General features: G+C 35.9%; 1 protein-coding gene across 4 annotated transcripts in view; it reads left to right on the top strand.

Annotated features, from left to right (window-relative positions):
* The window catches only part of NLGN1 (neuroligin 1), a 314121-nt gene extending 303696 nt beyond the window's left edge, over positions 1–10425 (top strand). For all 4 annotated transcript variants that reach the window (XM_031055363.1, XM_031055362.1, XM_031055361.1 and 1 more), the window contains 2 exons: positions 4337–5126; positions 6102–10425. In XM_031055363.1, coding sequence (XP_030911223.1) covers positions 4337–5126; positions 6102–6924 — 1613 coding nt within the window. In that variant the 3' untranslated portion in view covers positions 6925–10425. The remainder of the gene's footprint in view (positions 1–4336; positions 5127–6101) is intronic.
* The last annotated feature ends 1843 nt before the right edge of the window (positions 10426–12268 follow it).

Raw genomic sequence — 12268 nt, 5'->3', positions numbered from 1 at the left:
TAAAAGAATGGTTGAACGTTTTGCATGCATGATCCAAAATTGTCAAAGCATCCAAGTTGCAAATGGACTTCCTTCTATATGTTTTTTCCTATTCCATAACTAACACCTTTTCTCTCTAGTTGAGGGAGGTGGCAGGGAATTAAAATCATACTGTTTGAGGCACCTAACTTATTCTTTATGATTTTTGCACCACAGTTTCACACAGTGTCTCTCATTTGCATGGCTATTGCTTATTGATCATGTTACTTTTGTCTAACCGTTTTCACATATTTTTATCTGTATTAGTTTTATCAGGGACACCACACTGTGTCCTGTGCATATAATCCTCCACTAATTTATATTGCTGTATCTCCATGGGGGACTAATTGGCTGGTCATAAAAACATAATTCTGCTGACATTAAAAGAGCTGCATTTCCCCAAAGTCATGTTACAAAGACCACTGAGGTCAATAGAAGTGAGACATTCTTTAGACCATGCCATTATGCTTTTTTAAATGAGAGAAAAATATAACTTCTACAAGAACAGTCAAGTGGAAAATAAGACTATGGTCTAAATTTAAGTCTATTTTTACAATTTGATTTTTAGTGTAATCTTTTTTTTCTTCCATAACTACCTGAACTTACACAGGAGATATTTAAAAGAAGATGCTAGTAAAATCAAGATGTAAGCATTACCTCACTGCACTGTGACCTGAGGGTGTCAATGCACAATCTTCTTTCATCAGAGCTCTAAAAACCAAGTTTCTCATTAAGGATTAACTCCAGGTTGAATGAGGACACCTGGTTTATCCTCCCCTAACTCTTTACTTTGTGTTAAAATCAATCTTCTTGGTGTAACATGACATCAATGCAAAATGCCACATTGACAATATTTACACAGTCGTGTGTTGCCTCTTACCAGCAAATGATACCCTGTCAAAACCCAACACACAGAATTCTGCCAGGACCAGACCAGAATTTGTTTGGAGAAAACTGAGGCACTTTGATGCCAACACAGCAGATTAGGGCATTTTAGACGGGTCTGAAGAAGGTTCAGTACAAGTAAATTTTTGAGGATTTCTTTTAGAAGCAAACTCATGCTTTGATGAAATTTGGATTAAACAGAACAACTCACCACACTCCCATGTTATGTTTCATTTGGAGGTGGTTAAATATGCCATAAAAAAAAGAAAAAAGAAAATATAAATTGGTCAGGTTCAAATAAGTAGTTATTTCTTAACATTTCCAAACCCCCTTTTTGTTTCCTGTTGTTTCACATTTACATATGAGAGGTGGAGAAGGACTTTTTACAAAAGCATGCAGTGATAGGACAAGGGAGAAGAACTTCAAACTGACAGAGGGCAGGGTTAGATCAGATATTATGAAGAAATTCTTCCCTCTGAGGATGGTGAGGCCCTGGCACAGGTTGCCCAGAGAAGCTGAGGCTGCCCCATCCCTGGAACTGACCAGGACCAGTTTGGATGGGGCTTGGAGCAACCTGGGGTAGTGGAAGGTGTCCCTGCCCATGGCAGGGGTGGAACTGGGTGAGCTTCAAGGTCCCTTCCAACCCAAACCATTCTGGGATTCTATGATTATCAATCAATCTCTTTCAAAAGATATAATTTCAGAAGCTCTCTTTGCTTCTGTCATCTCCCTCTGAAAGGTTCCCTTGGCAGCTGAGAGGAAGAATTCAGCCTGTTTCAAGGTGGAGCTGTTCACAGCCTCCCACCTGCAAGTGGGCAGAGCAGCACCCATCTTCACAAAGTGCTCTCAAAATACAGATGAATATATGCAAATTATTATTATTTACTGTGGTGAGACACTGAATAAGGGTCACAAAGCACTGTGCCCATTGAACATTTAAATCATCTTTCCATCAGTCTGAAGCCCATAAGCAATAATAATAAGAAGAATAATACACATTATCAGACAAAAATGTAGTTCTCCATCCTGTGAGGTACAAATTTCTGCCACGAATTCTGTGACAGAATGAAAATCATTTTTCATACTGTTCATTTCTCACCAATTGGTTTGAGTGGAGGAATAGCTCTGTCAGCATTCTTCAGGACAAGGAGGGATGTTCGGTTTCATTTCCTCAGATGGTTTTATGGCCAAAGGACTTGACCACTTTTACTTAATCCAGCATCTGATGTTTATGTAGCACTTAGTAAGCCACAGTGTTTGTATCAGCATTTTCTTACACATAGCTTACACTTTCTGTCCTTGTTCAGACATATTTAATAAAGCAATAAAGTTAGATTTACACAATATGCAAAAACCCACGCACATTATGAATTATCATGAAATACATCTTAGTGAAAATTCAGCTTTGTCATTTACTTACATTTATTACAATGCCTGGATCCTCTGTGGTAATTCTACTGACTTTTAGCTGATTTATACTAGCTCAATATCTGACCTTATAAACATGCAAATATATTTTTAGCTGTTTATAGCTCAAGTTCATTCTTATTTTTACTCATATCTTGCAAGAAAATATTATCTTGGATATGACTTCTCATAAGTTTAAGAAGGGGCCTGAGTTTATACATTTCAGTCTCTATATCTACATAATTTGAAGAATTTTTTTTATCGGGACCTAATACAATGACTTACATCATTGAATGATTTAAAATTCCTGAGAAGCTTGTAAAATATTTCCTGTCAGCAACAGATTCCAACTTATTTTTGAGTGTACAGGGTCTGGTGCTGCGATAGAAGCTGTAAAAGCATTTCTGATTTGATTTAGAGGCTAGGGAGGTTCTTTTATCAATAGAAATACGTTGCTTATCAACACAAAAGCCATCTTGTGCATAATTGGAATAAATTTCTGAGGTAAGCTGACAGCCCTGGCTCCAGTTCTTCTGGTGGGAGCATCCAGCTATTCATCAAGCACTGGAGCAAAGATTCCCGGTGGAACTGAGACCAGGTGTCACTTTCAGTCCCTAAGTGACTCCACCAGAGATGGTGGAATGACTCCAGGTGCCCAGCAGCACAAGCAAAACAAAATTTTGACCCATATATCTTAAATTAACCAAACTTTTGAACACTATAGACCATTTTGTATTACCCAGAGTGACCTATAGGAGGTAGGGTCCAGTATAAAATATTTTCCAGTAGTTTGTGCAAAAGTTATGATACTGAAATGAACTTACGTGAAAATGAAAAAAACCCAAACTCCTTACAAAACAGCAGAAAGGCCACCATTACCTAAACATTGTCTAAATACCTATTAAATACAACCTAAATTACCTAAATATAATTTCTGAGCAATATTTTACACAAGGTTCAGACTTATCTCTTTCAGAACCCAAAGTACCCTCCTCAAATGGAGTGGAAAAACACAAAGGAAGCACAAGAAGTATCAAAGCAAGGATGGAGTTCTGATTACATTAAAGCCAATAGCAAAATAATTGCATTAATTCACTGACTACAAGAGGGTGAGGCTATCATCCAGGACATGTTTTAAAAATCCTTACAGAAGGGAGAGGAAAACATAAATTTTAATGCATTTTGTTATTTCAATGGGTAGAATTCCTGGTCCAGAGTGATAATTAAATCAGCATAAATTCAAGCTAAATGCACTGAAGGCTTAGGGATTTACTGCAGGTTTATATGCAGTGCCAGATCATTCTCTCTCCCTTAACTGAATACCTGAACATATGTTTAAATATCTGAATTACAAAGCTAAACAGTGTAAAATACATCATTTCCCTTTTTATGTAAATGTGATCAATATAAACCTGCCTTTAAAAACCTCCTTACAAGAAAAGATTTTGACTTAGACACTTATAAATTTAACAGCTGTCTGGTACCTTCTCATCTATTACTCCAGAATATAAACTTTTGCAGTGATACACAATTTAAAGCACTGCACCTTTCAAACCAAGTTCAATTCCAAAGAAAACATTAAAAAGTGCAATAGATTAATTTCACACGTAGTTCTATGCATGCATGCTGGTGATGGCTTGAACAATACCAAAAACTTTAACCCATTTCAGAGACTTGATGCTTTTTACTCCAACCTATACTTAATTTTAAAAATTTATTTATAAATTTTTATAGTGTTGTCCTACATAAGGTAATGCCACTCCTTTTTTTCCTGAGTTTCTTTTGAAAATCTGGAGTATATTGAGGGAGAATCATTTGCCTTAGCACATACTGCATTTATTTTTGCACATTACCTGTAGGTACAACAGCAGTCAGATCTCACCACCCCTTATATTTAAGCACTATTAAGATTCAGGTATCTCTTCTGTTAAAGTTTTCTATTGTTTCAAAGAACTCCTTTGAATCTTTCAAAGTCTGTGGCTGTTTCAAGGTCGCTTCAGTAGTTTTCAAATATTTCTCCCCACAGGACTTTTTCAAAGAGCAATAGCTCAAAGTGGAACAGCTCTCTCCAGCTGGGCAGTTAGCTTTCAGCCTGCAAAATATGCCAGGATGTTGGCTACAAAAGTTGGTTGCAACATGTCAGACACTGTAGAACTGGTGGAATGTCTACAGAAGAAGCCTTACAGAGAACTTGTGGACCAGGACATCCAACCAGCAAGATACCACATAGCCTTTGGACCAGTGATCGACGGCGACGTGATACCAGACGACCCTCAGATCCTGATGGAGCAGGGAGAGTTCCTCAACTATGACATCATGCTGGGAGTTAACCAAGGGGAAGGGCTGAAGTTTGTTGAAAACATTGTGGATAGCGAAGATGGCATATCAGCCAGTGATTTTGACTTTGCGGTTTCTAATTTCGTCGATAACTTATACGGATACCCCGAAGGCAAAGATATATTGAGAGAAACAATTAAATTTATGTACACAGACTGGGCAGACCGGCACAACCCTGAGACCAGAAGGAAAACGCTGCTGGCTTTGTTCACTGATCACCAGTGGGTTGCACCAGCAGTGGCCACAGCAGATCTTCACTCGAATTTTGGATCGCCTACGTACTTCTATGCCTTCTACCATCATTGCCAGACAGATCAGGTACCTGCATGGGCAGATGCAGCCCATGGAGATGAGGTTCCTTACGTACTAGGAATCCCCATGATTGGTCCTACTGAGTTATTTCCTTGTAATTTCTCCAAAAATGATGTCATGCTAAGTGCAGTGGTGATGACGTACTGGACAAACTTTGCAAAGACTGGGTGAGTACCAGATAATGAATGGTCTTGTAGGCAAACTTTGGATGGAATGGTGCTTTCCATTTGTTATCTCCCTTGGGAATTCCTCTGTACTTGTAGGATGAATAAGAGATTAAGAATTGAGCTGGATATTTGTTTTTACTGTAATGTCCCTAGACTCACATAAATGTTTTAGGAAAAAGAGGGGAAAATATCTTTGCAGATTTTCTGCAAGGAAATTTGAAAATATACACAAAACTAATTAAGGAAACTCTGGAAAAGTGTAAAACTAAGCATTTAACATCTGTGTAGAGTTAAAACCAGCTACATTAGTACCTGCCTTTACCCTACCACTGATACTTTCATTCCATGAGACAGAAAATTACATAAATATTGCTTTAAATATAATACCGTTTATTTTAGTAGCACATTTTGTCTTAAATTCTCACTTCTGACCATAAAATATGTGGCTTTAAACTTGGAAAGTTTTGCCAATTTCATTAGTTTTTTTTTCACTGGAGTTCGAAAACCTTTGTTACATTTGACTACTTATTTTTGACTATATATTGCATTGAGTTGTGCTCTGCCATGATCCTTCCCCTCTGGAAGGCCACAGATGATTCACAGGAACAGAAATGCAGAGCTGTATGAACTTTATGCTGCTAAAAACAAGAAAAAAATCTTATGTTCTCTCTAGTGTCTCACAGACATTTGGCCACATCACCACACCCCAGGCAATCTTCCCTCAGCAGCAAAAGATTTCACTGTGAGACACCAATATTTTTGAGAACCAGGGAAGTTGCTGAAGTCTGTGTAAAAGAAGGGTTCTTTTGCATAATGCTGTTTCTAATCAATATTATTAAGGCCTCTAATTTTAGGGAATAGCACTCTGCTCCGTCCAAAGGCAGTCTTAAACGTTTAGTATAAAATCTTAATTATGTTAATTTTACAATTCCATTTGAAATGCTTTGTAACATTGGAGATATCTTTTTCTTTCAGTGACCCAAATCAACCAGTGCCGCAAGACACAAAATTCATCCACACAAAACCAAATCGTTTTGAAGAAGTAGCATGGACCAGATATTCTCAGAAAGACCAACTGTATCTTCACATTGGATTAAAACCACGAGTTAAAGAACACTATAGGGCCAATAAAGTGAACCTTTGGTTGGAACTGGTACCTCATCTGCACAATCTTAACGACATTTCACAGTATACCTCTACCACAACTAAAGTGCCATCGACTGATAATACTTTCAGACCCACAAGGAAAAATTCTGTTTCAGTTACTTCAGCCTTTCCTACAGCCAAACAAGACGATCCCAAACAGCAGCCAAGCCCATTTTCAGTGGATCAAAGGGACTACTCAACAGAGTTGAGCGTTACTATTGCAGTTGGCGCATCTTTGCTGTTCCTGAACATTTTGGCCTTTGCAGCATTGTACTACAAAAAGGACAAGAGGAGACATGATGTCCACAGGAGATGTAGCCCACAACGTACCACTACCAATGATCTCACCCATGCACAAGAAGAGGAGATAATGTCCCTCCAAATGAAGCACACTGACTTGGATCATGAATGTGAGTCCATCCATCCACATGAGGTGGTTCTTAGGACCGCCTGTCCCCCAGACTACACGCTAGCTATGAGAAGGTCTCCTGATGATATCCCCTTAATGACACCCAACACCATCACAATGATCCCCAACACTATACCAGGGATTCAGCCCCTACACACATTCAACACATTTACTGGAGGACAGAACAACACTCTGCCCCATCCTCATCCCCACCCCCATTCACACTCAACAACCAGGGTATAGCCAGACAAGACAAAACAAACTTTTATTTTTTGATGGATTGAAGTAGGTGATATTACTGAAGATTACTTGGCTTTCAACCTACAAGACTCTTACTATTTAAATATGGAGGAATATTATGTGAATATACATATCAAGAACATTTGGGGTTTTGAAAAAAATGAATTGTACATATATCAAATGAACTTAAGAAACAAACAAAACAAAAGAAAAAAAGAAACAAAAAACAAAAAACCCAACTGTTTGCAATTGCTTGAAGCAGTTGTCCTGAATGATACTTTTTCATTCACATTCAAGTATTAATTTTTTGAAGATTTAAGTTACATAATGGAATTAGGCATGTGCAACACAAACAGGAAAGAACTATGACTGAAAATTTTAAAAACCTATAAATATGCACAAGGGACACACTAATGGAATGTCAGATAATTTTCACCAATTTTTATTTGGACCTGTTTTCTTGTGTAGACCATATTTACATATTTGAATAAGTACACAAAGCACCAATGCTGTTAAGGCCTTAGAAAGGGGCTCATGCTGAAATCTGCCAGTCAGAGAAGTTTTACAGCCTGGCAGGTACAACATTATCACATAAGTGCTGTCAGTATAAAAGTTGTGGGAATAAAGGAAACTGGATATTTTTAGCACGATGTGCATGATAATTTATATGCTTGGTGGCTGTGCTGCTGATTAAGCCGTAATTAAAATTCTTCTCATCCCATTGGAGTTTTTAATAGAAGCTTTCTCCATCAATTGGCACAACCTAAAGAAGTTTTCTAAAGGGGCAAAAGTAATTACAGTAAAATATTTCATGGTAGCTTCCAAAAAAGAAGGGATTGCAACAATTCTTAAAGGTATTTATGGCATTCTAGGTATACAGTGGTGGACCCTCACTGATATGAATCCCAGACAAAAAAATGTATACTATTAATGTTCTTTTTCCTTTCCACCTAAATAATTTCTGACTTTGAAATAACTATAACTTTAATGGAATCTCCTTTGATGAAGGATTTATAATTTGCTGTGATTTAGTTACAGAGTATTTTGTTCAAATTGATGAGATAATGTGTGTCCAAAAATTTAATTGCAATGACATTTTGCCATTTAAAATTGCCCCAATATTACCACTCTGATTACACCTTTCAGTTTATTGTTTCAACTCATGTTGCATGTTACAAAGTTTACTTATAATACTTTAATATAATGTTAATTCCCTTTTTGCTATACATTAGCTTTGTCATTCCAATTAATTATCTAGACCAGATGGCAAGAGTGTAGAAAAAGAGGATATATGAGAACGGGGAGAGAGCCAACAGCTGGAAATTTAAAAATCTGGATACTACATATGTTTGTGTGATTTGAAGTGAATGTTCTAAAATCACAAGAAATTTTTCATTCCCCTGTTGCTTTCCAGTAATTCTATACCATGGTCCTTTCAAAACGTTTGTATATGTAATCAGATGTACATTTATATAAAAGAAATAATTGAGATGGACTTAAGAGCACATCCCTGATAAATACTTTCTCTCTTACCTGTACTATATTTCTATTAGACTAAAGTTATGTGATTTTTTTTTACATTTTTTCAAATTACTAGCAATTTTGATAGTTTGTAAGATAATGCGAAGAACTTTCTCTGACAAACTAACTGCAGTAACAGAAACATTTCTTTTCAGTTACTCTTTTTCAAGAATGAAAGCTTATTACACACAAAAATTGTATACTACTTGATGGAAAATTACTTTGTATTTCTTGGCCATATTACTGGTCACCGAGTGAAATAAAGATAATCTGGATAACGAATATTATTCCAATGTTAAGAGACCTGATCTTTGCTCATTAAAGAGCTAAAATGTTTATTGCTGTTTTGTCATTTTTTAATGAAGTAATGGTAACTGTCTCAAATAAAGAGTAATATCTTAAGACCAGTCTGGTTTTTGAAGACATGAGGGTGCCTTCTACAAATAATAAAACTGCATATTTATAGGCCAGCCCCATCACAGCTATTTCTTACAGAAATATTGACATTGTGACTGTCATCACACATAAATCTCCTCCAGATTTCAGGAATCAATTAAAAATGCAATATTGACACAAGAAAAAAAGGCGAGGAACAAGACAAATTGAAATAAATCTGCAGTATTCCATGATGGGAAAAAAAAATCAGTGGGTTTTATTGGATGTCTGAACTTTTATTATAAAAGATTGCTGAGAAGTTTAAAGTCTGTTTGCTGACATCAAGCATACACATTAAAAATAAAGCTGAAACCAAAATAAATACTGCAATTTCAGTTATTTTACATCCCTATTTAACAACAACAAAAACAAAAAACAAAAAACAAAAAACAAAAAAACCCAAACAAACAAACAAACAAAAAACCAAACAAAAAAAACCCCAAAAAACAAAAAAACACCACTCATGTACTTAGTGCTTATTACAGTCCCCAGTTTTAAATTAAGGTCTTTTTGTAGAAGCATAAAAAATAGTCTTCAAAATCCAGGGCGGTCTGTGTGCAATTTCTGCCTGATGTGGTTGTGCTTTTAGACTGTGACCTGCCAATGTAAACCAATAAAAAGAATTGTCTGCCATCTGATAATTATTGTTTAATAAGAAGATTGTATTTTGCTATGTTGATGAAACAAAACAAAAAAAATATACAAAAATATTGATGGCCATAAAGCAAGATATTAATGAAATATGATTTTATGTGCTTTTCTTAACTTTATCAAAACCAAAATAACTTTCTACTATAGTTTCTTTGTGGCCATATATCTATATATCTCTATATATACAGTATCTGGTAATTGTTTACTTTTATTAGTTACAAAATAAATGATTTAGGTAAACCAAGCATGACACTACACTTTATTTCTGTCAGCCAAGAGTATTTAAAATGTGAAAGATGAAGGCAACAACACAAATTTTGTCACTCCTGTTTGGTAAAAAAAAAAAAAGTCCATTCCTGTGATGCAGATACTGTGAATGATATTTTAGTGGCTACTTTATACTGACATTACAGCAGCTGGCTTTCCAAAAGTAGGATGGTGTCCCACGTTTTAACACAACATAGAGAAAGAGCAAGAGATGTTTTAAAGCTGAAATGAAAAGATAAGAAATGGTTTTGGAATATCTTCATATGCTTCATGGAATATAAGTTTGTTCTTTTCAAAATATTTTATCTATTTGATTTGTTTATCATGGTAGCATACACAAAAGCAAAATTGAGTGTGATATTTAATTTCTTGTATCATCCTTGGACCAGATTTCCAATAAAATTAGGATATCAGTCAGTCTTTGGAAGTTCAGTAAAAATATAAAGAGCCTGCATTTATTGATTTCACACTTTTGTAAATATGTTTGCAGACCTTTTTAAGAAAATGTATTCTACCATTTTGAAAAAAAAATAACAATGGAATCATTGTCTCGTTTATCTATTGAAATTACAGGCAATATAATGTGCTGTGCTGACATTTCTAGGAGAAATAAAACCGATAAAAACCGCATTTTGCTCAATGGTATCTCAGTTGGTTGTACCTGGTGTTCTCCTCCCACGGAAGACTTGCAAGGCATGGATGAACTTCCTGGATAAAATCCTCCATAGGAAAATGTAGTTGTTGTTTTTGTTGTCTGTACTAAACACGGATTCCTGCGTCACGAGTCTTTAATTATTGGATGTTTTTGTTAATCACACACTGAAAATCAGATGAATAGAGGTCTAACAAAGAAACATGTTACAGTTGTAAAGACACCACTGCACAGAAGATGCTGGAATTTCTGTTGCCAACTTCACTAGGAGATGAAACAGCTGACTTCACAGGAAGCTGTCAAACATCATGGTATTCCTTTGATGTTTGGAAGTTGTTGCATTTTCCCTGTGATGTTAGTTTAAAATATTGACCTTTCCCCCCACCTTTTTTTCTAGTACTGAACAGTTACAGGTGGTCGCTTTTTAATGTAAGGGAACGTTAGATAATTTAATTATTATTGTGAAAATGTGCTTCCAAATAAATTAGATTAATGGGAAATTCCCTTCAGAGGTTTTGTTATTTTTCATTCAATGCTTTTGTCAAAATATCTGTTGCAGCAGTTCTGTTTTGTTTTTTCCTTCAGTCTGCAAGCTAAGGGACTTTCTCCAAAGAACATTAAAAATCTCTTTTTCTATTTGAAATAATAACACTATAAGATTAAGATGCCCTCCTGAGGCCTCCAAGTAAATATGAACAATTTGAAACATGGCAAATGAGCTTTTACTCTAAACATTCTTGTTTGATTACATTCTGGCACATCAATACATTTGTATGGAGACCAGAAAATTAGCAGCATTTGATAAGGTGTTCAAGAGAACTTTGCAGCAGAATCGATGAGTTCATCACCAGCCATGCACAAAGTCCCTTTTCTCTTAGGTTCTGTTCATGCTACTGTATAATAAATTTCTTATATACAGGTTCAGTAAAACCTTAACTTTGTGAAATGGGAAATTGTTAGAACAAGATAATGAACTTTATCTGATGGAAAATGTTTAGAAAAAAACCTATTGAGAGTCACCTAGGAGGTGTAGATTTATATGCAACCTGGCTTCATTCCTTTTCATTGATATTATAATTCTCAGTAATTTGTACACCTGGGAAATCATAATTTCTGTAATAAGCTTTAGTTTTGAAAAATAATTTGAGTATTGTATGTAAATCATGGATTAAAACCTGAGTTTCGTGACCCTTTGCTACTGGGATGAATGAAAAACCTCGTAGAAGTGCAACAAATTTGTACAAGCAAATTTTATACAATCTCTTGAAATTTGTTTTGTTTTCACTTGAAGATAAAAGTACCATCACAGCAGCAGAAGCTGTGTATTTGTCTCAGAAAATGAAATGTCTTCCGGTGTATATATGCATCTGTCTGCACATGCATACCCACATGCAGCCAATAAAGGAGATTTCAAAACATGAGACTAACCAGGGAATTTTACCTTTTGGCACCATTCAAAGGTGTGGAGGTAATGCCTGCCCCTCATTCTGCATTCTCCAGTGTCACAGAGCAGCTGATAAGATGATGACAATGTTTTCAGCTCCAGCTGAATTAGTATTTTTTGTGGGACCATTGGAATCAATGAAGCCCTGGCAATTGACACCAGCTATCGATCTGCTTCTGGACCTTTAATGCTCATCATGGCTCATCTCACTGTCCAATTCTGCGTATCTTCTCATGCACAGGAACACCCACTCACAGAAATTATTACAAGTATCAGTATCCTGATTTATGAGCACTACCGGGCTTTAAAATATGCTTTACAATATGCTTATGGATATTTGCATGTAAGGCAAAAATTCAGGGGGAAAAAGTCTTCTA

Source organism: Geospiza fortis, unplaced genomic scaffold (assembly GCF_000277835.1).
Source record: "Geospiza fortis unplaced genomic scaffold, GeoFor_1.0 scaffold172, whole genome shotgun sequence".
NCBI lineage: Eukaryota > Metazoa > Chordata > Aves > Passeriformes > Thraupidae > Geospiza > Geospiza fortis.
The sequence above is the reverse complement of the archived record's forward strand: the minus strand, read 5'-3'. Positions and strand labels throughout refer to the sequence as shown.